The sequence below is a fragment of the Diabrotica undecimpunctata genome, chromosome 9, assembly GCF_040954645.1.
Source record: "Diabrotica undecimpunctata isolate CICGRU chromosome 9, icDiaUnde3, whole genome shotgun sequence".
NCBI classification, from domain to species: domain Eukaryota; kingdom Metazoa; phylum Arthropoda; class Insecta; order Coleoptera; family Chrysomelidae; genus Diabrotica; species Diabrotica undecimpunctata.
The window spans coordinates 126,449,761-126,475,095 of NC_092811.1; the positions used below are offsets into that span (position 1 = coordinate 126,449,761).

The 25,335-nt window shown below is 32.3% G+C and overlaps 3 protein-coding genes across 3 annotated transcripts in view; 1 reads left to right on the forward strand and 2 right to left on the reverse strand.

Moving 5' to 3' along the window:
• The window catches only part of LOC140451422 (lipase member N-like), a 27,947-nt gene extending 24,906 nt beyond the window's left edge, over positions 1-3,041 (reverse strand). Inside the window, exon 1 of the mRNA XM_072545213.1 lies at positions 2,940-3,041. Coding sequence (XP_072401314.1) covers positions 2,940-2,942 — 3 coding nt within the window. The 5' untranslated portion in view covers positions 2,943-3,041. The remainder of the gene's footprint in view (positions 1-2,939) is intronic.
• Positions 3,042-12,334: 9,293 nt separating this feature from the next.
• On the reverse strand, positions 12,335-18,823 carry LOC140449997 (presenilins-associated rhomboid-like protein, mitochondrial). Its single transcript, XM_072543416.1, has 8 exons — positions 18,656-18,823; positions 18,343-18,544; positions 17,522-17,650; positions 16,790-17,048; positions 16,540-16,664; positions 14,435-14,536; positions 14,285-14,382; positions 12,335-12,499 (listed from the first exon to the last, which is right to left on the reverse strand). The coding sequence occupies exons 1-8, from the start codon at positions 18,691-18,693 to the stop codon at positions 12,409-12,411; spliced, it is 1,044 nt and encodes a 347-aa protein (XP_072399517.1). The 5' UTR covers positions 18,694-18,823; the 3' UTR covers positions 12,335-12,408.
• Positions 18,824-21,247: 2,424 nt separating this feature from the next.
• Positions 21,248-25,316, forward strand: eIF2A (eukaryotic translation initiation factor 2A). The gene is made up of 9 exons (XM_072545219.1): positions 21,248-21,487; positions 21,710-21,854; positions 22,064-22,282; positions 22,373-22,576; positions 22,734-22,945; positions 23,456-23,886; positions 24,094-24,265; positions 24,412-24,593; positions 25,105-25,316. The coding sequence occupies exons 1-9, from the start codon at positions 21,469-21,471 to the stop codon at positions 25,228-25,230; spliced, it is 1,710 nt and encodes a 569-aa protein (XP_072401320.1). The 5' UTR covers positions 21,248-21,468; the 3' UTR covers positions 25,231-25,316.
• Positions 25,317-25,335: the final 19 nt, after the last annotated feature.

Below are 25,335 nucleotides of genomic sequence, written 5' to 3' on the forward strand. Positions count from 1 at the left end.
TATCCGTCATCAAGACAATTGTCCTGTTCACACTGCAACTATAACAAACCAGTGGCTCCAGAATAAAAACATCAAAACCTTACCATGGCCCAGCTACAGTCCAGATTTAAACCCAATCGAGAAAGTGTGGGAGGTTATTATAAAACGGTTGTATCGGCGTAATTATATACCTCAAAATGCCGAAGAGCTGTAACACGGTATACAATAGATTTGGGAAGAGCTCTCTGAAGAAGAAAATTTCATAGTTCCTTTCATGCAGATGGACCGAAGACTACAAGCTGTTATCAATGCTGATGGAGATATTACAAAATATTTATTTTATTTTTACATACCTAAATTTAGTATAGTTTTGGTCTTGCAGGCCCTCTCTGTTTTTCGAGAGTTTCTTATTCCCTCCATTTTTTATTAATAGAATCTTACTAATCAGTTTTTTTTGGAACCAGCTGTACATGAAAATCGGAGGGACTGGGACACTGGTACCTCTGTTTCTGCTAGCCTACCGTGTAACGAATTATATTGCCTACCTCAGGGTAAGAACATAGGGGTAGAAATAGGGGACAGAAACTATGGGGGCGAAGATAGGGCAAGCAAAATAAACGCTACTATGCGAACGGCACTCAGGGGGTTGTTGGAGAGCTGGGGTCGTGGATAAGTTGAAATAAATGGGTCGGATTGGGGTATCTACACAAAAAAATGAAACAAAGGGGTACTTACATAAATCTCCTGGGCAAATGGGTAAAAAAAGACAAGAAGAAATACCTCTAGCTATTTAAAAAGGACGCCGCTTCGAGAAAACTTCCTGCTGGAGGAAAGAAAGTTTCTTCCTTCCTAAAAAGTAAACACACAAAAAAGGTTAGGAGATTTTCTAAATAAAAACAAAAAATTGATCAGAGAAACAGATCAAAACGTTTATTTTTGTCTCATACAAACAGTTATCAACACATAAATGGCATAAAAAATATACTATATAAATAGTTGCCAAATACAGACTAAAAAAACTTACATGTGTCCGTTTACAAAGGGATTGGAGATACTACAAAAACTTACAAATGTTACCGCAAAGAGATTAACATTTTTTTAAAACAAACAAAACAAATAAATATCGAAAAAAATAAAGCTAGCTGTCATATGTTAACATTAAATTAAAAAAAAAAACAATTAAAATGACAGCTAAGTTAAACCATAAAATTTACAATTTATTAATTATTACCAATCCTTTTAATGAAAGCAATTATTGTTTTAGCAAAAAATGTCTGTCTTTACTTTAAAATTAATACGTTAAATGTTACCTTGATTTCACTTGTTTCACTTAACTTAAAAAAAAATTTGCTACTATCTCTGGGATTGGAGCTGCAAAGGACAAAACTCTCAACTTGAACAAAAGGAAACCATTTCCATACGCAAGGACGAACAATCAAAAGATGTAGAATTAGGTTCGGTGGAGGAAGCAAGCTGACGACTGGGACATCCTATATAATAATTTTCCGAATTTAATCAGTGCCGGTATACTGCACAAATCTTATGGCGATTACTCTGTTTTAAACTGCCATATTGCAAAGAGTATTATCACCTTAACCGGTCTTAAGACATAACACAAAAAAATTGAATCGACTCGCGATTCCTAATTACCCAAACATCTTTCTACTCTGACATCTCTAGCTTGACTCACATTGTCGCACGTCTGCCCTGCTTGGAACTTAAATGTCCACCCTTATTTGCGTTAAATTTTACAAATTCCACGCCATAAAATAACTCTCCCCCTTGTGTTTACAAGACCTAAACAAACAAATATCCCTCGGACCCTCGTTCTAAGCGACAAAAACAACTTTTTAAATATTCCAGTTTATTGCGTTTTAACGATGAAAGACAAATAAAAACTCTTTTTTATATTAGGGGGGCATCATGAAATATAATCTTCTAGGCGACAAAAACTTGTCGAAATAGATATAACATAATTCAAATTAACAAAATAGCACGTAGTTTATAAACCGGAGTTCTACCTGACTTTGTAACAAAAGGTTATGGGATTTGAAAGTACACATAGACAAAAAATATATCCAGCGTTATTTACGCATTAAGGATTTTCTTAAAAGACAAAAACAGATTTTATGGCAATCTTTATGCGTACTGACGAGATAAACGAACAGGGACGTATTATAAAACTTAAAACGCTACAACCGAAGCTCCTAACATGAAGCACCTGGTGACACTCCCGCAATGTTATTGCGGGAGTTCATTGCAATGTTATTTCTTCCCGCAATGTTATTTACTGTTCGAGACATGAAGCTTCCATGCAAATGAGTGGAGACAAGATATTCAATGGCACTGTTTTAATTATAAATAATTTAAGGGGTGAAATTAGGGAGTTAAACTGTGATAAAATATTAAATTATTTTGTTTATTGACATTCATTCACTTCATTAAAAGATGATTTGAATAAATGACTAGCTTTAATTTACAATTACACGAATTTTTTTCTGATGGGAATAGTTTTCACCCCTAAAAAATAAAAATCAACCAACGGTAAAGTCCAAAAGTGAAGTGGAGGGTAAGTAGAACGTAAATCGAAATTTTGATGCAGTTATCAATTTTATGCATGATTTTTGGGACATCCTGTAAACATATACAATACAAACAAAGACAGCACAGGACAGAAAACTACATAAATGATAAGATGGCAATAAAAATTCTTATTAACGATAAAAAACGTGGAAACAGACGTTTTTAATTAAAATAGAAAAAATAGGGATTTTGTATATGTATAGACGAGACATATTACGTATGAATGAGTTAAAAAAGTAGTCTTCTTTATGTAATCGTAGTATTATCAATAAAATACGAACTTGAATATACAAGGTTACAATTTTTTAGATCTATTGTATATATGTCAAAGGTGGGGATATTGTGTAAAGTTAAATTAATGTATTGCAAATACATACCATTATTATTTCCAAACAATAAATTATACTAACCACTAAAATAACGTTTAAACCAAAATGTTTAACTATATTTTTTAGACGGAGAAGATAAGGAAAGATTTCGATAAAATCTGACAGGAAGTGATTTGATTTTTATATTATGTATTTAACTTTTAATTGTATAAGTTTTTAAAAGAGATTAGACACAAGTTTGAGGTAATTAATAATTAAGTTTATTCCGGTACTTAATCATTATGACTAGACTTCGGCAAATATGCAAATAAAAATGTAGAAAATATGCGCATAAATATGCGCGTGTTTACCCGAAAATATGCAAATATTTTACAAAATATGCATACAAATAAATAAAAAAATCGTAAAATAGTAACAATTTTATTTAAAAAAAAAAGTGTACATAACTAAATATTTCCTACTATTCATTAAGATTTACATTTATTTTAAGTAACTACATCATTTTTAAGTATGAATAAACTTATTTAGCGTAACGGGAGCATTTTTCAAACTAACCAAAACATTTGGTTCTAAATTAATTGTTTCCGAAATATTTCCAGCTAGAACACTGACTACTTCAGAAAGAATATGGTAACCTTTATTTTTTTCCATAGTAGCTTCAAATTTTTTTAAAATATCTTTTCCAATATTACCTCTAACGTTCCGACAACATGACGCAAATTCTTTTATTAATGCTGTACTTTCGAACAATGACAGTTTTGGTAATTCTAACTGAGTAATTGTTTTTTGAACAAAACTAAAATTTGATTTTATAAATGAAAGTTCTTGTTGAAGCAAGTTACTCTGAAAAGTTTGTTTAGAATCCAAAAGAGATTGGGAACTTTCATCTGTTAACGTATCAATTATGTTCTTTATTTTAACAAAATGATCTGCATAAAAATTAGCTGCTTCTAACCATGTTCCCCATCGCGTTAAAATAGGTTGTGGTGGAAGAGGAATGTTAGGTAGCATTTCTTTATAAAGTTGAATTCTTATAGGAGATTTAAGAAATACTTTTTTGACACTGGATATCATGGTATTTACAAGAGGAAACTTTTTTCGTATTTCCTCTGCAACTCTGTTTAATCCATGCGATACACAAGTAACATGTATTAAATCTGGGAAAAATATTTTTAAATTTTGTCCTGCTTTCACCATATAAGGAGCAGCATCCGATAAAATAAGCAGTAATTTATTAGAAGGAATAGTTGTCGGAAGAAAAAAAGTTGCTAATGTTTCTTGTATAAAACGCGAAATTGTTAAAGCATTTGTTTTCTCAAGTTGCTGGCATGAAATAAGATGAGATTTTGGTAAGGTATCTTCTTTAAGAACACCAATCAATAAATGAGCAATATACTTTCCTGAGGAATCAGTGGTTTCGTCTACAGATATGTAAAAATAATTATCTGCAATTTCTTCCTTAATATTAATTAACACCGACGAGTATAGCCCGTTCACATTATTTCTTCTTAGAGACCGATCACTTGGAACATTAAGTTTGCAATATTTTTTTAGAAACGAACTAAAATTTACATTTGCTAATTTTGAAAGCGGTATGTTTGCAGACACTAATGCGCGACACAAGTCTTCATTAAAAGTTTCTTGCTCATCTAATTTTTTTGAAGTAGATTGGAAACATTTAGCCATTGAAGTTTGATGTTTTCCTCCTATTTTTCCTTTTTTTGCAATGTGTGAAGCAGTTCTCACATGTTGGTCTATCTGAAATTTCTTCTCACATGCTATCTATAAATAAAAATAAAAACCTTTATTTTAACCCAACCTTTTAAATATAAAAATATACAAGGTGTTTTTGGTTAATCAAATAACTGGTTTGGAAAAAAAAACACTCGCTAAGTGTTTTAAATGCAGTATTAATCCACAAATTAGTTTTTGTTACTAACCATTAGTACATCATATAACTTATTTTAAAATTCAACAAAAGTTTTTTTTTGTTAATTCAATTACAATAAAAATAATTGTGTTTTAGAATAGCTGACTTCATAAAAAAAAGTAAAGGTGAAAAATTTTTCTAAATACACACCATTGTATTGTACCATGGACAATTTTTTCTCACTAAAGGAAGCTATTTTTCATTTAAAAACAACCTACGAGTACTAAATTTCAAGTAAATACGTTTATTGGTTTTAAAGTTATTGTTGTTATTAACTAAAAGAATTTAATTTTTTTTAATTTTAACACCCTGTATCTCGAAAAGTAAATAAGTTTGACCCCTCATTAACTATATCGTTTTGTTCAATTTTTCGAGAAGTATCTACAGTCAAACGTTGTAAGTGTCATTTGGAAACACCCTGTATGTATGAAATATTAGATATTTAATAGAAAATATTAGATACTTACAATTTTGCCACAGACTGAACAGTAGATTTTTCCCATATCCATAGACAGCTCTTTATAAGGTTTAATCCAAGTTGAAGCACTGGTTGTTTTAGGCATTATAAAATCACAATCTTCCTTTTTGTTACGCACAACGAGTGTTTACGCTTTGAATATCAAAACAAAAATGATTTACAAATCTGAGCATCAAATTAGAAATGTTTAGGTACCTAATTCAATAAACTTGGAGATTTTGGAAAATCCCTAAATTAGGAACAATACTATTAGCCGTTTACCTGCTGTTAAGATACAATAAATTGTAGATAGATTTGGGGATTAGACCATAAAATGCAAATGAGCGAACCCTTAGCGATTATCCAATAACTGAATGCCTCAGTGACCGAGACTTTCTAAGAATGTTGAGGGCTACTTAAATTGATCTTCTTTGAAATTGTAAATGTTTTGTACAAAATTTTATACAAGAATTGAAATAAATTGGTATGTTTAAAAATTTTCAAATACAGTATAAAAATCTGAACTTTTATGCACTTTATGCAAACTTTTATACAAATATGCCAAAATATGAAATATTTGCATAAAATATGCACAATATGCAAAATATGCAATATGCATATTTGCCGAAGTCTAATTATGACTGTCTTTACTTTGTTGTTGTTGTTGTGCTACAGCTCAGAGTAGCTCAGTAGAAGTCGTGTTATGTTCTTCTTCTTCTTCTTCCTTCTTGTATGTAGGTTTTAAATCCTGTTTCTTCTTCAATATTAACCTCCTAAATTGTTTAAATTATCGAACCATCTTTTTCTTGATATGCCAATACTTCTTCGTCTTCTTGATGACTTATCTCGTGCTATTCGTACTATATTATCCTCTACCATTCTACTAATGTGTTCGTTCCACTCCTGTTTCCATTTTGTCACACATCCATTTATGTCTTCTATATTGCATGCTCTTCTTATGTTTTCGTTTCTCTCCCTATCCAACAAACTTTTCCCTGATATTCGTCGAAGAATTTTCATCTCTGTTGTTTCTAGTAGTCATTTTGTTTTAGATTTGTCAGGTCTTGTCTCCCCCGTGTACGTTAATATAGGTCTAATTGCTGCATTATAGATTCTTGTTTTTGTGTCTTTTCTTAGGTGTTTGTTCTTACAGATTGTGTCATTAAGAGATCCCGTCGCTTTACTTGCTTTTAAGCTTTGTTGTCGTAATTCATCTTCAACATCTCCGTAACTAGTTATATCTATTACCATATATCTAAACCTTGCTTCCTGCTTTATTATTTTCCCATCAATTTCGATTTTACATCGTAGTGGGTATTTAGATGTTGTCATACATTTGGTTTTTCTGCTGATAATATCATGTTGTATTTCTTGGCTGTTGTATTGAAGATGTGTGTTAATCTTTGGGGCTCGTCTTCTGTCTCTGAGATTAATGCGGCGTCGTCTTCATAACATAATATTTGGATTTCTTTGCTCCCCATTCTGTAACCATGACTTTTACGTACTGCTTGTATTATTTCGTCCATTATTATATTAAAGAGGAGTGGACTTAACGAGTCACCCTGTCTGACTCCGCTTTGTACTGGTATACACTGTGTTAGTTTTCCATTTATCTTTGCCTGTATTCGATTATGGAAGTAGATGTTTTCGATGGTTTATATCATATTGATTGGTATGTTTCTTTTATTAAGTAGGTGTAAGACGTCTTCGACTTGGATGCGATCGAAAGCCTTTCTCAGGTCGGACTAAATCCATGTTGTTCGCCTGATAAAGTTGTTAGTTTATTGATTTTGTTGGTTAGGACTTTTGTGGTAAGCTTTTAGTGCGGTGTTCAGTAGATTTATACCTCTATAATTGTTGGGGTCTCCTTTCTTGAACATTGGTATCCATTATGCTATTTCTCCATGCGTCTGATATCTTTCAGTCAATATTAGTTATATATGATTTCCGTATATTTTGCAACCATGAAATACGTCTTCTTCCTAGTCCACTTTTATAAACAATAACACTTGGAGAAAGCCTTAACAGTTTTGATTTCCTCCATGTGCCTCAGTTATTCTAACTTTTGAGTTTTGATCGTCATTATCAGAATTTTATATTTCTCTCCAATTTTGCATAGAACTTGGATTGTTAAAATAAAATCTAATATTATTTAATAATCACTTCTTTTCTTGAATCCGATACCGATTTAATTGGAAATTTTCCAAGGAAGTTTGATTGTTCGTTTTACTTTTACTGGGAAGAGATTTGAGATCATATTTATGTCTTAAGAGACTTGATCTCCCCTTTTGGGAACATAATGCAGCATCACAGACCACATCACTAACGTGGAAGTAATGCAGAGAATAGGCAAAAGCAAAGAAATGATCTTCACCGTAAAGAAACGGAAGCTTGAGTACTTCGGACATATCATGAGGCATACTAAGTACCGGCTGCTACAGTTAATAGTCCAAGGAAGAATCGACAGTAGGAGGGGACCGGAAAGAAGACGACACTCATGGATGCATAACCTGTGACAATGGTACGGACTAACATCGACCGAACTGTTCAGAGGTGCCGGAAACAAAGTCAAAATAGCCTTGTTAATAGCCAACGTCCGAAACGGATAGGGCAAAGGAAGAAGAAGAAGAAGAATGCAGCATCTTGGTAAATTGAATACACCGTGCAAAATTTTTTGCATTTTTATTTTAAAGAAATTTATATTTTTCGACTAAAAAATGATTCTTAAGTCTTTTTGAATTCCATTTTGACAACTCGATAATAAACTACGACATGCAACCTGCCCAAGGTGCAAACCTCAACTATATTGCGACCGCGCACAATAAAAGTAATTAATTCCGTAACGTAAACTACCGCAACTGATGCAACGAGTGGAAAGTATCCAATCCCGAGGTATGCTCATATTCACACCCTAGGTACTTACGCTCACGACGGGCCACGTCGCTAATCCCGTTATTGCATGTAACACACGTATGCAGTTGCGAATTTAATTAAATAACGGTCTTCTCGTTCGTTACGCTTGTAATATATCGAAGAACTTAACAATGTTTATATATTTATTTCTATTTCCAAACGTCGACATACATACTTTTACCAATAATAGCTATGTTCCACATGACATGACAGACAGACGACATAGAATATCAACTTTCAGCTCTTGAAACAAGTTTCGGTTATATTTTGATGGAAAATACTCCACCTACAAATATAACAAATATTCATTTCTTTTTTACGTCATTTTCTACTAATGATTCTGAGCAATTGGATGCAACATTAAAACAATTCTGGGCCATTGAGGAAGTACCAGAAGTTAAATCATATTCTCCGGAAGACTAGTTCTGTGAGAAGCTGTACTCTCATAGGTACTACTTATAGAAATGCCTAGGGCAGATTTGTAGTAACTCTGCTTTTCAAAAACGAAATACCTTCTTTTGGCGACACAAAACGTTTAGCCTTACAAAGATTTAGTTTTTTTAGAGCGCAGATTTGCTGAAAATGAATCACTTAAGATTCAGTATTCAAATTTCATCAAATCATAATTCATAATAAGTTCAATTATCTAAATCCTATTCAGCCAAGTACAGCAAGAAATAATTCTTATTATCTACCACATCATTGTATCTACAAGGAGTCCAGTACTACTCCATTGCGCGTTGTGTTTGATGCTTCCGCAGACGCCCCTAACTTTCCGTCTTTAAACGATACCTTATATCCAGGTCCAACATTACAAAATGATCTTGTAAATGTATGGCTTAAATTCAGGTTTAATAAATATGTCTTCACTGCAGATATTAAATCCATGTTTATACAGATTCTTATCGCTCATGATCAAAAAAGATTTCAAAGAATACTTTGGCGTTTTTCGGAACAGGAATCTATTGCTGAATACGAACTTACTAGGGTTACTTTCAGTGTGTCTAGCTCACCATATCTTGCAATTCGTACTCTACAGCAGCTAGCACTTGACGAACCGGACTTACCTGTGGCCTCATCTACACTCCTAAATGATACTTACGTAGATGATGTGGAGACAGTAAAGGATTCTGTACAACATAGTGTTTTTGCTATAAAAGAATTAATATCTTTATTGAAACATGGTGAATTTGAGTTACGAAAATAGGCAAGTAATGCCACTCAATTATTCTCTCTCGCTAATAAGTATTCCTTTTTATCATATTCTGCAACAGTCTTTTTTATTTGACTTAGATCAATCTTCGTTGAAGGACTTGGATGGAATCCATCATCTGATGATTTCTTTTACAAAATTTTACCTCTTCAAGCTTCCTGTACAAAGCGAAATCTCTTAAGTCAAATAGCTCGCATATTCAATCCTTACGGTATTCTTAATCCTGTCACTTCGATAGTGAAGACTATTATTCAGCGTCTTTGGCTACTTGATTTAGATTGGGATGCAACTCCAGCTTTGGAAATTACTTCAAGGTGGGAACATAATTTCTGTTGTCATCGACAGGCTTCATGAAACCTTAATATAAAAGGGTTACCAACCCACTACTTACCACTATATTACAACGCTCATCTAGCCCCAAGGATCCTACAAAAACTATACTTTGTCCTTTGCCAACTTTGGCACTAAAATTGCCGTATTAGTTCGTTTCTCCTTATTCATTTGAGAATATTAGTGAGGTCGTTATAAAATGTTTCAATAATTTCATCGGGTGGAATCGTCGGCTGTAGGATCATCTACTTGAGTGATATTGGTTCTTATGGGAGGTGTGTTTATTGAACTAGGAGCTTAAGGTGTGACGTGAATGATACAGTTGACAATTTTATTATTAGGTCCACTCCATGGACGTATAAACATAGATGGACACAGCAATAAGATACCTTAAACACACACTGTTTTGAAGCTTCGATATTCCTGGACAAGAGGGTAAAGGAGAGTAAAACGGGTATCGATAGACTGTGATACTTCCTCAATGAGCATAAGCGTGCTTGAATTTTTACTCGCGGGGATAATTATTCAGACGTTAATAATTGGAAGTAGTAATAATGTATAAAAACACGTTTTTATAGAAAAAATAAAATACAATTTTATTTGCTTTAAAATTAATACAATAAAATATAGTTGAGCTCAAGTTAATTTTTTAATAGGTGTCAAATAATCCTACGATAAAAAAAAACAATTAAAAAATATACATTTGTCAAATTTAAGTACATACCTATATTTATTGATAATGTGTTAAAACATATTTTTTCAAATTGTGACAAATTTGTTTTAGTACAATATCAATAGATTCCACGTAGTAAGGATTTCTGCTACAAAATTATTTATTGATCATTCCAAAGTTCTTGAGGGCATTTGACATAAAATTATTTGCAAATATACCTACTTATTAAAAAGTAGGCGTGAAAATGTATAAATTATTGGAAAGCTATTTACCGGACAGAAATATTAAAGTAAAAATGGTAAATAGACATAATAGAAGACGTTGGTATAGAAATAAATTTTTATTGATTGCGAAATAAAACAGTCTTAGTAAGAACGCTTCTTATGCGCACGGTGTTAGCATCTAAAGTAGTCCTCGTTTCATGATGAATTCCAAATTTAAAATATTTCTCAAGAACCAATTTTAAAAGTTGCATAGAGTGACCATCGATTGCATCTTCATCATACATATGGTCACCAAAATGCTCATAGATTGATTTTGGGACATATGTATGGTTTTATTAATCAAAATATTCATAAGGTTTTTAACTAGTCTGTTGTAGATATTTATAGTTTTATTAAAAAATCTGAAATATTTTTCAGCTTCCTTACAAGTTTAAATAACCAAAAAGGATGCTTTTGAAAGGTTTTTTTATACTGTTTTCTCTGTTGAAGTTTAGAGTAAGTTTCATCATTAATCAATATTATTTGGAAACCTACATAGAAAAATAAATGAGTTTTATTCATTTCACCAATTTATTGTTAATTCATGAGAAATATTACATTAAAAAGCTACTAAACAGATCTTTTTAATCATATGATGTCTACTTACAATTTAAAAATGTCTATACTAATTTCATGAACTAATATCTTGTTCAATACATTAATTAATATGAATAAACCCAATGGTACGCGTATGAAAGACATATTTTAAAATGTAAACACACAGGCTTCCTCAGTTCCTCATCTTAAATAATGTAAACAAACTACTTACAAATTAAATGAGACATTGGGATGTAAATATTTCGTTTTTTTTGCAAATGCAAAACTTTAGCACCATTATTATAATTTGTTTATTTCACTATTTACAAATATCACTTAAAATACAGCCAAAATATCGAAAAACAACTTTTCCTCATCTTGGGTAAAAAGTAAACAAAACATGGACATGACATGGAACAGCATTTGAAGTTTGACGTAGAGCCATAAGACAGAGAAATGTAAACACCGTTGCCATTAATAAATAGGTTTCAGTGCTTCTACATATAAAATAATTGGTTGATATCTGTTATACGCAATTATTAAATGATATGCACACTATGTGCACATTTGATGTTTTAATTACAATTAAATATATTAATATAAGTAATAAATTATTATTTTGGTTTGATAGCACCTGTAGAGTATAAAATAAATATAGTAATATTTTCAGCGATACGTGAATAAGATATTTTAATAAAAAAATGTGACAACATTTGAAGGTGCTGAGAATGTGACCTAGTCAAATAATTTTGGCTTCACATTTTTATGTAAATAACTGAGTCCATCTGTGTTTATACGTCCATGGTCCACTCCATTCTTTAGATTTCCTAGTAGTAGTAGTAAATTCTGCGACCTCTGACCACTCGACGATTTTTCATATATTGAATGGCATTATAGATTTTTCTTGCTTTCTACATTGTTCTAATGTCCTAAAACTCTTACGTGTTTCATTTGATATACAGATATGATAACGTTTACTAGAGATACTTGACTTTAATGCAGTGGTTTCCGCGCATTCTGCATTCTTATACTGTTCGTTCGCCTTAACCCCCATTCTGGACAAAAGAGAGATTCTTTCACCTGCAGCTATGTGAATTAAATAATAGATGGCGAAAAAAATAAGGTCCAACTATTAATAGGTATATTTTATATTTAAATATTTCTTTTTACACATTTCAAAATAACTAAACTAAAATTTATATTATTTGATCGACCCCCTTAACTGATGCCAATATTGAAGAACTGGCTCACGTTTTTGCCAGATATTTGGGTTGCCCCACATCGCCCAGAATCTGAAACAAACAATTTTAACCTTAATTAATATAATAATAAAAAAATACAAGCAATAAACAAAAAGAAGTTGAACGAACAAAAATACGATATTTTGTGGTTCGCATTCCAAAATAAAATAGATACCAGGAGAAGTGTGGGACGAAGACGAATATCTTGACTGAAGATCCTAAGATAATGATATACGAGGATAGATTGATATTAAACTAGTCTTTGATAGATGGCGCTACTTGATACCGAATTGAGTTCGGTGTTGACATTTGCCATTCATGACATGACATCTGTCAAAATTTTAAGTTTTAAAAACAATTAGTTTGCTTTTTACAGCCGTCAAAAGCAAGCAAATTTTGTGTTTTCAGAGAAATGGAAAAAGTCGACTATCGTTCGGTGATTGAGTTCCTCTACAAAAAGGGTAAAACGAATGTGCAAATCAAAGCCGACCTGGACGAAGTTTATGGTGAGGTTGCACCTTCGTTAGCAACAGTAAAATTTTGGAAAGCTAAATTTGTTCGTGGTCGTACGAGTGTTTTTGATGATGAGCGTTCCGGGAGGCCAATGGAAGTCACCACGCCGGAAATGATCAACAAAGTCCATGATATGATTATAACAGATCGTCGAATTAAGCTGCGCGAGTTATAGGATTCCTAAACATTTCCGACGAACGCGTACACAACATCATCCACCATCATTTGCACATAAAAAAGCTATCCGCGCGATGACAATCGATCAAATGCAGAAACGTGTAACCACTTCGGAGACGCTTTTGGCGATGATACAGCGCTATCCGAAGGATTTTTTCGCCGATTTATCACCGTTGATGAAACCTGGGTGCATTATTACACACCGGAAACCAAAGAACAGTCGAAACAGTGGCGCAAACGCGGCGAAGGGCCGCTGAAGAAGGCAAAGAGTACACATTCGGCCGGCAAAGTGATGGCGACTGTTTTCTGGGATGCGAAGAGTATCATCCACATCGACTACTTGGAAAAAGAAAAACAATCAATGGTAAGTACTACGCAGCATTATTGGATTGATTCCATGCTGATTTGCGTCGAAATCGCCCCGGTTTGGAACCCAAAAACTGCTTTTTCACCAAGACAATGCACTGGTTCACCGATCGGCCGTCGCCATGGCAAAATTACACGAATTGGGCTATGAATTGGTTGAACACCCACCGTATTCCCCAGATCTTGCCGCCATCGATTTTTTCCTGTTTCCAAACCTAAAAAAATGGCTCGGAGGACGCCGTTTCGCAACACGGTATGGTTTGATTGGGCACAGAAATTTTTTTTATGTTATTTTTTTATGCTACCTCCATTTTGAGGCCTTAAAATTTGTGAGTAACGGAATAGTGCCTTGGGAGGGGGATTTAACTCTCAAAACCCCCCCTGGGTGCGCCACTGGTTCGAGATTCCAAGTAAATGGCGATCGACAAAGATCTAGAAGTGCTGACGTCACGAAGTGTCTAGAATGCTGTCTAGAAAACGAAGTGACGGTCCGCCTAGAGAATTTGATTGAATTCCAGAATAACGGGACAAACATATATAAAGGAAATTAAATTGTATAGACTCAGTCTAAGAAATAGATTATTAGCGTTAAGTAATAAATATTATAAATTAATTGTGTTTTTAGTGTTAGCATTATAAGACTGTAAACGATTTAAAATAAGTATTAGGAAACGGTAAATAAAAACAAAAATAAAATAAAACACCACAGCAATTTATAATTGTACTTAATAAAAAAACCTCCCGAAAAAAATTGAATTAAATACATAAAAAATTACTTACATTCCGCAGGCAGCACCACCTAAATGAGCAGCATGGTCAAAAAATTTCCATCCTAGTAGAACACCAGCTGTATCGAGACCCACAATGAATTTAATCGCCTGCAATTATACTTGTAAACATATCGAATAAAACAGGAAAGGAATAACTTACAGCTCCAGCCGAAAATGTGAACACAGGTAATAAAATAATTCCTAGTCTTGTGTCTGGATACTGAGTACAAACATAGCCTAAGATTCCCATTATAGCTCCAGACTAAAACAAAAACGTTGACTAACGTAACTAAACATCGTAAAAAACGGCCTACTAAGCATACTAATTGTGAGCAATAAAATTATTAAAATATTGTGACAGTTTTGACAGTCGGTGACTAATGACACATACCAACCTATAGATGTTTTAAATGGACTGCCGGAGTGATGACGCAGATTTTATTGACATCTGTCAGTTTCACTTTCCAAACAAACCTTGTTTAGAGTGGATAATTTGTATTTTTCGTTATTTTTCATTTTTTTTACAGAATCTTTTGGCTTTTTGCAATATATAAGTATTCTAATAGTTACTACAACAATTTTACAAGGTTGTGTAAATAATAAAGCATGTTGTTTTATAAAAATAGCAATAAAATGCATGTATCAATAAAGTAAGGTTAGAATTTCTTTAATTTAAACTTTTAAACTATATTTCATAGCAATAGAACACTGAATTATGATGGTATTATCGTAAACAATACTATACTTAAAAGAAAAAGCAGCAGGGGAAGCAAAATGTTAACTTTATAGAAATTAAAAAGTCTTGAGATTCGGCATTTCAACTTTTGTTTGGAAAGTAATAATAACGAAATGCCCGCCGTGACATCACACTCCGGTTGTCCATTGTCATAGTTTGGACGATTTTCACATTTGGTCCCATTGAAGATAGCTATAAGTGAGCTGTCAATTAAAGTTCATAGAACGAAATGTTGGCGCTTGACTGTGTTGCCATGTTTTTTTAATAAATCGGGAAATAGCATGTGATTTATAATTAATAAAAATCCAATAGAACGTTAACAAACTAACAGTAAAAATGAAATTCTTTAAAAAAATAATAAGAATAGTATTCAGGTACTTTCCACAGGCATCTGGTGACCATCTGTAACAATCTGGCAACTGGTGGTTTGAGGATTGCCAAATCTATTAGCTTATTATCAAAGGCAAATGCAAAAAAAATGTTGTAATAATTAACTGCAATTAATATGAGAAGAAACGACTATTTATTCGTTCGTGCTGTATATAAAAAAATTAAAAAATTGCATAATTCATATAGTAATATAATAAAAATGTATTTTTGAAAGCTTCTCTATTTGTAATTGAAGCCTACAACATTATACCAAATTATACATTATAAAGACATGACAACACAGTCAAACGTCAAAAATTTGTTTTGTGAATTTAATTCACAGCTCCTTTGTAGCTATCTTCAATGGGACCAAATGTGAAAATCGTCCCATAGTTTTAATAAAAAAATTGTTTTGCTAGTGATGACTCCTCACCAAATCTTAATCCAATTGAAAATTTGTGAGCTTTTGTAAATGCTTGAGTTCGTAAAAATAACAAAAATACAACTGATTTGATAAAGATAAGTTTTTGACATCAGCATATACCAGAAAACTATAAAAACTTATTTATAATCTATCACAACACTTTCAAAAGTTACAAAAGACAAGTGAATACATATTTACTAGTGAAACAACTTAAATTGAATCCTGTCCTCTTTTTTCTTCATCTACAACTAATAAATATTGTTTATTTCCAATTATCACTGCTATTTAGATTAATTCGTACATAACCCAAGACAAAAAATGGTGAAAATTTAAAGAAATGTTCTTTTCAACTGCTTAGAATAATTTTTTAATAAAATAAATAGGAAAAGACAGAGCTATTTACCAGTTTGTCTATTTTAGACAGTACCGTAAAGTAAGAATCCTCTGTGATTATTTAAACAATGAAAAAACTGAGTTCAGTGCTATGGCAAATTTATCTAAAGTGAAATATTTACGAACTGTAGCCAAAAGTTTGTTTGCGAGTGTTTTTTCAGGCTACATATTTTATAAGCATTCATTAAAATAACTTTATTGTTTAAAAGCACATAGTACCTATTTTGCATTTATTATTACATGTGGGAGACGATGAAGTAAAATTAAAGCTTACATTGTTAATGATTAATGAAATACGGATAATGATCCATCGTCCTTAATAGCACTTCTAGCATTTACTTACCGCTCCTAATGAAAGTCCAGGTTGCCTTGTCAGCACTTTATATGTATAACTGGCAAAACTTGATACTACTCCAGCTGTTAAATAAAAACCCAAAAATTGTTCTTTTCCTAAACTGTGAACAGCTCCTGCAAAATTAATCTATGTTGGAAAATATTCATAAGATATATTTTTCTTATAAAAAAAATCTTTTGAAGAACATTTTAATACAAACTACATACTTATTATTTTAAAATTGTGAAAAAACACTTGCCTGTACAAAAACTATGGAGGACATACATATTGGCTAAAAGATGCAACCCCGAATAATGGCTAAACGTTGATAATACCATAGGCACATAGATACTCGGACTAGCTGGGTTAGAACAAAAATATCTTAGCATCATTGGTTGAAATCTAGGAATCCTCCAAGCTAAGAATACTAGTACATTTAGAAGACATATTGGAGCAAAAATACGCTCGCCCTCAGTTAGCCGAGACCACCAACTTTTAAAATCTCTGACGAGGGTATTCTATAAGGGAAAACTGTAGTTACTGGAAATTTTATATGGTATCTAGACATCTCTTTACATAAGAAAACTGCAAATTTCTCATTAAATGCTTGTTCAGTAAATTCTTTAAATATCTTTCAACACGTTAACTGCCAACTGTAACTTTAGTATTCAGTATAATACAAAATTGTATGTCTTATTTTTACAGTTTACAACATGAAGATTATTTCAATAAATATCTGACCTAATAAGTCTAATATAGTCTCCTGGTTGCTCCGCACAGTTTTCATACTGAAATTTGTCATTATATACTTATTTGAAAAGATCTTCAAATGACTTTAACACATTAACTGCTACCTGTAATTTTAGTACACAGTAGATCAGTTAAAATTATGTTTTTTAATTTTTATGATTTATACCAAATTAAATTTGCAACTTTCTTCTGTAAAAAGTTTCTAGACATCTTTAATTATTTCTAATTTAAAATATATTACTGTTGAATTAATTCCTTGATCTATGCTCTTCTTAAAAAACTTCATTGGCTTTCGTAACTGCCTTCTGGCGTGACTTCGCATATTTTCATATTCCCAAACAGCAGCCCCAAGAAAACATGATCCTGAAAACTAACACTTCATTAAAAAAAAATCATGAGGTGCAATAAACGCAAAATAAAAGTCGTTGCAATTTATATTTCACTATTGCTGTATTTCAAAACATCGATTTTCAGGCTTCACCTTTGATCCTCGATATACCCCAACTGTTGATATGTTAATTTCCATTGTTTTTATATATGATTCTCTATATCAGTGGTATAACTTAACATTAATGGTTCCCCCATAATCCATAGTTATTTATGGCTCCATATATTGTTTCTAGAACTTTTCCTTTAAAAGTTCACAATATATTCTAATCTTTATGAGTAAGTGTAAGTTTCTGGATGTTTTGTAAGCTTTCTATAGCTGTGACAATGCTTCTTTAACTGCAGATATAAATATTTTGGCATTGGAGGCAGAAGTTCAGTTTCACCATCATTTGCCATTGATATGTTTGAGATGAAAAGTGGTAAATTGCCTTGCTGCACCCATCCATTCGAATATTTCAAATTGTTAAGTTTAACAAAAACTATATGAAAATGAAAAATATCTGCATATATTTTGATTGGAGACTTATCTGCAGAACTACAGTACAGCTATGATATATCTAAATTTAGACGAAGAATTCATTGATTTTAGGCATTATTTTGGATATCGTTAAACCTATGATATATGCAACGAAAATGACTTTGCGATTATTTGTATTATATTAAACCACATACTGCTACTGTAAATAGAAATGGCCTGAAGAGACTTCCTACACGTAAGTTACTACAATCGATATGCGCATTGGTAAATGGAGTAGCTAAGCTTTCTGGATTTATCCTGGGTTCATCATTGATTTTCCTACCATTTCTAAAGTTTCTCATGTTTCCATTTCCTGATTTGAGACCATGACGCTGCAAAAAGGTACTTTCTTTTGAACTAAAAAATAGTTTAAAAGATGTTATTATATATAAAACTCATTCAGAATTTCATCAAAAAAAATACTGGACTACACAACTAATGTACAGAATTGCATATTTTTTAACTTACCCTAAATTTACTATCCTTACCATTCGACTTAAAGCCATTGTGGTCTAATATAGAAAGCCTAGTCGCAATGTATTTCTACAGTTAAAAAAATAATATAAAACTTTTCAATATATTCATTTTTAAGATTTCCTAGGTTATATTATATTATCCTGATTGACATTTAAATCATAGGAACTGACAGACAACCAGTGTTCCCAGATGATTTTTCTGATTATCAGTAGGTGTCATCTCGAAAAATCAGTAGATTTCAGTAGATTCCGTGGGGGAAATATTTTTACGTTTATAGATAGGCAACTGTGTCAAAGTGTGTTCTGTGGAAAGCTCAATGAACTGTCAATGTCAATGAACAGTGGGAGTGTGACGTCACAACTGTCAATTACTTTCCAAACAAAAGTTGAAATGCCCAATCTCAAGACTTTTTAATTTCTATAAAGTTAACATTTTGCTTCCTCTGCTGCTTTTTCTTTTAAGTATAGTGTTTTTTACGATACCATCATAATTCAGTATTCCATTTCTATGAAATATAGTTTAAAAGTTTAAATTAAAGACATTCTAACCTTACTTTATTGATACATGCATTTTATTGCTATTTTTATAAAACAACATGCTTTATTATTTACACAACCTTGTAAAATTGTTGTAGTAACTATTAGAATAATTAGATATTGCAAAAAACGGAAAGACTCTGTAAAAAATGAATGAAAAAATAACGAAAAATACAAATTATCCACACTAAACAACGTTTGTTTGGAAAGTGAAACTGACAGATGTCAATAAAATCTACGTCATCACTTCCACGGTCCATTGTGGCATTCAGTTTTTATCAATGAAGAAAATTTTTCCATTTTGACAGATCCCAGTATAAAATTACACAGGAAATAGCTAACTAAAGTGCCATCTGTCAGAGAGCAATGCAAATCTATCAAATCTGTAACCCATAAGGGCCGGCAGCAGCGATATATTAGCGCTAGATGGCGGCCAATTCATAAAAAAGAAATAGGATGATTTATTTAATTCATAACAGAATCTAGTTTTGCACAAAAGTTTTTTTATTTAAATTTTTATATATTTTACGTAACTTAATCATTTTTCAGTAGATTTAAGGATGAAATCAGTAGATCAGTAGACGAGACCCTAAATCAGTAGATCTACTGATTTTTCAGTAGATCTGGGAATACTGCAGACAACTGACTAAGATACATAGCCCTCAAGTAAGGTAAGTTCATTAGAAAGATTTAGGAGAGTTTCTAGCGCCAAGTGCGGACGGGCCGAAACTAATTTTATTTGGCGGCAAATTCAAAAAATATGCTCTGAATTTGAGGTGGTAAATTAAAAAAGTATACTTTTAATGGAAAATAAATATAGTCAACAACTTATTCTGCCAAAAAATATAGTATACACTTACGCATTTTTATATATAAATGTATAACATAATATCAGATATAGGGAGTATATATTACGGTACAGAAAAGTTTTTATTTGTTATTTTATGACTATTGGATGGATATTTAATATGCCAAAACTAGTAAAACCATGGCACTAGCACTTACACCAACGTGAAACGTGATAAACTCGGTTCGCTAATCCCAGTCCGAACTGTCTAGTGTCTAGTGAATTTAGTAATTATTTTTTTGCGAAGTTAGTTACTTTTTGACAGACTAAAAGTGGCTGGAAATTACTATACAACCAAGCACCCGTACTCATAGCAAATATTAATAGTAAACAAACTAAATAGTAAATAAAATAGAACTTTGCGAATTACCGACAATCAATATTTATTTATCTGCACCATATAATAAATAGTTATGTTAAATTATAACAACTAAATATATATTTTTTAAATATATACTACCCAAAATTTGATGGGTTTAGTATACACTTCGACTATTTAGAATCATTCTTCTTTTTTTAAAGAAAGAGGTCTGTAATAGCAGGATACTTGAGCTATTAATACTGAGAAGTAGGAATTGTTGTGTTGTAGGTTTCCGACAATGAATCTGTCAAAATATGCCCGAGCTAAGCGAATGGAGTTTACCAAAGGTGATCGTGATACTCTCCTGCTTTGTCATGTCATCCTTGACAAACCTAAACCTAACGTGACTAGTAGTGCCGTCGCCATTATGAACGGCAGGACCCACGCAATTCACTCTCTCCTTTTGTCTTATTGCACTTACACTACTATTGGTGGTATATACTGTGGGAACTGACAAAGAAAAAAACTAGGAGATGGAGATGACACTCCTCTTTTTCTCTTCTAAACCTCTCTGTGGGTTATTTATCACGGTAATATTTAATGAGTCTTGTGATTACTTGCTAACGAATTCAAAACTAAAAATTAGATTTTATTACAACATCCCCAGAAAGTTTCCCAACGAAATCACTCCTACTCTACTAAAACTAAAACAGTGAAAAGTACTGAAAGTTAAGTCAGGGCACAGTATATTGCTTATAAAGAATTCTTTATAAGCAATATACTGTGGTCAGGGTAAGAACAGTCGCAAACATAGATAAAGAATATATATATTACTGAAATACCAAATCGCAAATACCAAACACATGATCAGGCAAAAGTTCACTTTATAGTTGACATTGACAAACGTCAAACCAGTAACCTAACCTAAAACTGGTGGAAACACATTGGACATCTAAAAACAGAAGTCTATTCTCATACTCCATTGAACTACAATATTCCCAAAAAATGTATAAGAAACCGTGATTTTAATTTGTCGTTGACAAATTATTTTTATTTAGATTATACATTCTTATAAAAGTAACGTTTTTCAAGTACATTTGATACATTATTTTGTTCAATAATGGATATTCCCATTGCAGGTAAGGAAGCTTTTAACCGGTTTAATCCCCATTAACACATTGTAGACGAATGGTCTTCTATTATACTTCTCAATATGTTAAGACAACGTTAATAGTCCCAAAGATGACTGAATTTTTTTTAAAGACATGTTCAAAATCCTGACAATAACACTCTTCAGCAATGGATTTTTGACATCTACTTCAGAAGATCTCCATGTTTATATACATTCATATTTGTTTTAGCTCGTAGTTCATCAGGAATTACTCTCTATGAAGGACTACCTACTCCTGGTAACAAACCAACATGTCCTCCGATTCAAAGCAAGGCCTGTCGTACCATGCTGTTTGATCAAGATGGAAAATATTTGGCATATGTGAATGGACAAACGTAAGAACAACTATATTTACAATTGCATAAAACCAAGGAACTGCATGTCTTGAGTCAAGGGCATGACTCATTGTAAAATCTGTCAAATGCTTGGTCAAAGACTGAACAGTCCTTAAGCTTTCTGTACTCCCTTTGTACCATTTTTCTGCAATAATTAATTTATTTCAACAAAAAATCATTTTGTATTATTGTAAATTGATTCATTTCAGATTATGTGTACTACAAACTGATAACTGGCAAACATTGGCCACCATAGAAAATGTTAAAGCTTATCAGTTGGCATTTTCACCAAAAGGAACTTTTTTAATGAGCTGGGAGCCTTTTACAGTAACTAACGCCAACCCTCAGGGAAGTCCAAACTTGAAGATATATAAAACTGCCAATGGAGAACTTGTTAAGACCTTTGTACACAAAAAACAAGCTAATTGGTAATTACTTTAAATATTTTTGAGTGAAAATATTTGATATTTCTTATTTTGAATTGGTTTTTTAAAAGATATTTATTTATTTTTTGATAGGGAACCTCAATGGAGTCATGATGAAAAACTTTTTTCAAGGATAGTAAACACTGATGTTGTGTTTTATGAAGATCTAAATTTTGAGAGAATAGTGGCTAGAATTAACAGTTCTAAGGTTTCTTCTTATAAGATTTCACCTAATGTTGGTGTCTATTTTGTTCTTTGCCACACACTGGGCAGTCCTGGACAACCTTCTCTTGCTAGGTAAGCATTTTATAATACAAAACGTCTAAGAGTATTGAAATGATTTTGGCAAGTTCGATTTCTGCCTCTTTCAGACATTTTGTGTTCAAAGTAAATTAATAAAACTGTTAGTTAAATGCTAGTTTTGGTCCATCTCATATACATTTTGTATCTTCAGGTTATTTAAGTATCCTTCTTTTGATACCACACAAGCCATTGCCAATAGAAGTTTTTTTCAAGCTGATAAAGTTGATATTATGTGGAATGCCAAAGGTAACAGCGCATTGTTGTTAACATCTACAGAAGTGGACAAGACAGGAGGTTCATATTATGGAAAACAAGGGTTATATTTTGTGGGCTTAAATGGAGAAACTTCGATAATAACCTTAAGTAAGTGTAACATTTTATATCTCTATAGAGAAATTTGGAAAATAGCTAAAAACTGTTTTATTAATAATAAATTGGATAGAAAATAACCTATATTATATTTACTAGATATAATTTCTCAAATGTATTAGTAATAGATGAACAATCCTTTCAATATAACATATACTTGATAAAACGTTATTGGCAAGCTGCGATATTGTGTTAAGTTAATTCAGGTTAATTCGGAGGCCTTGGAAGTTCTGGTAGTATATGGAAAAATACCAGGAAGAATTCAGTTTTTATAATATTTGTCATGTCAGCTCTGATTTTAGTATCAGTTAGTAAAAGGCCCTTGTGCAGCTGTCACGATTATTCAGTTTTTGGGATTATCTGTGACAATTTTGCACTTCATGTGTAATTTATAGGTTAGGATAAGAGCAAAATTTACACAAGATAATTAGATTTGCAGACAAATATTTTAAATTGTCCAATGTCCAGTAATTTTTTTATTTATATTTATTTTTATCATTTTAGGTAAAGAGGGTCCCATTTATAGCGTCGAATGGTCTCCAAAAAACAATGAGTTTTGTGTTGTATATGGTTTCATGCCAGCTAAAGCTACCATCTTCAACATAAAATGTGAGCCCGTGTTTGAACTGGGATCTGGTCCAAAAAATGCTATACATTACAATCCTCAAGGAAATATTCTTCTCTTAGGAGGTTTTGGCAATTTAAGAGGTCAAATCGAACTATGGGACACCGCTAATTGGAAGAAAATTAGTAGCTGTGAAGCAGCAGATACAACGCTGCTTCATTGGGCTGCTGATGGGGAACATTTTTTAACTGCCACCACGGCTCCGAGGTTAAGAATCAGCAATGGATATAAAATCTGGCATTATACAGGAGTTTTGATCTTTGAACTGCCTCATAAGGAACCTGAAGAATTATATGATGTCACTTGGAAGGTATGATTTTTAAATCCACTTTTTTCAGCATTCCTATTTTTTTTTGTTACATTTTATTTATTTCTTTGCCCATAAACAAACAAATACAAAAATAAAACTGTCTCTCAAAAGCATACTCATTATCAAGATTTTAGTGTTTTAAACAATGATTTTCTTTCTTTTCTTGTTCGTAATAATATTGTACTGGTGATTTCTTTTGTTTTTAAGAACGTCTCGAAAGGAGTGTTCCGTGATCCAGTCATTTCAGCCAAAAAAGTTGAAGGAATCGCTCCAAGTCAACCGCAAGCCTCAGCGCAAGTTTACAGACCTCCTTCTGCACGCAATCGTCCTACAGTTAACTTTAATCTACACGAAGATGAGGAAACTGCACACAAACCAGGTGAGTTGAAACTAATGGTGACAATTTTATGTTAGAAAATAAAGATACACTACCCATTCTGATGTTTGATGAGTATGGCTGAAACTATAAAATATTTTCAGATTATTTTGTTTTTTGGAAATGCTGTCTTAAGTAATTTATTTCAGGCAAAGATTCTGCTCCATCCAAGGCTTCCCTGAAGCAGAAAAAGAAAAGGGAAGCAAAGAAGGCGAAAAAATTGGAGGAAGTGAATGAAGACGAACCGAAAACACCAGCGGTTGTCAGTAGTGTTAAAATAAATTTAACTGGTGATCCAGAATTGGATAAGAAGCTCAAAAATATCAAAAAGGTAAGAAAATTAGGTTTTGTATGTAAATCTGGTTGATTTCCTCAATTAGGCATCTTAATATTTTTATCATTGACATTTTTTCATTAACACAGGTTCTCGATTGATTGTTTTGGCATCAGATTTGCTCAACCAAGGGCTAATTAACTGCTTGATAGACGCCTAACCGATCTGATGGACGCTAGAAACTCCATGAGGCTAATTTCAGCCTGAAAATCGCTCTATATTTATATATTGGACCAGTCAATATCTTTGTTTATGGCTGGGAGGCGTGGCATCAAGTTGATCTTCTGCAAAACACTGCTTAAAAATCGCTCCATATTCATAATCAGACACTAAGTCAATCAGTAGTCTCGCTTATGGTCTGGGGTTTGGTCATTGAGTTGATTTTTTGATGACAAAGGAACGCATTCTCCTTATTGAGATGCTGGTAAAAAAAATCTCACTTTTACATTACCAGATCCATAACTTACTCGTTTATGTTACATAATATAACTATATTCTTCATTTTCAGAAACTGGACGCCATAGAAAAGCTAAAAACACAGCAAGCTGAGGGCAAAACTCTAGAAATCAATCAACTCGAAAAAATAAAAGCAGAGAGTGATTTGCTGGCAGAACTAAAGAATCTAACAGTGTGATTCTACTTTTACAATTGTTTTATTTTCTTACAAAGTTGAAAGTTATAATTTTTGTATAACTTAAATAAAAAAACATTGTTGGAACATTTCTTTTGTTTTATTTTA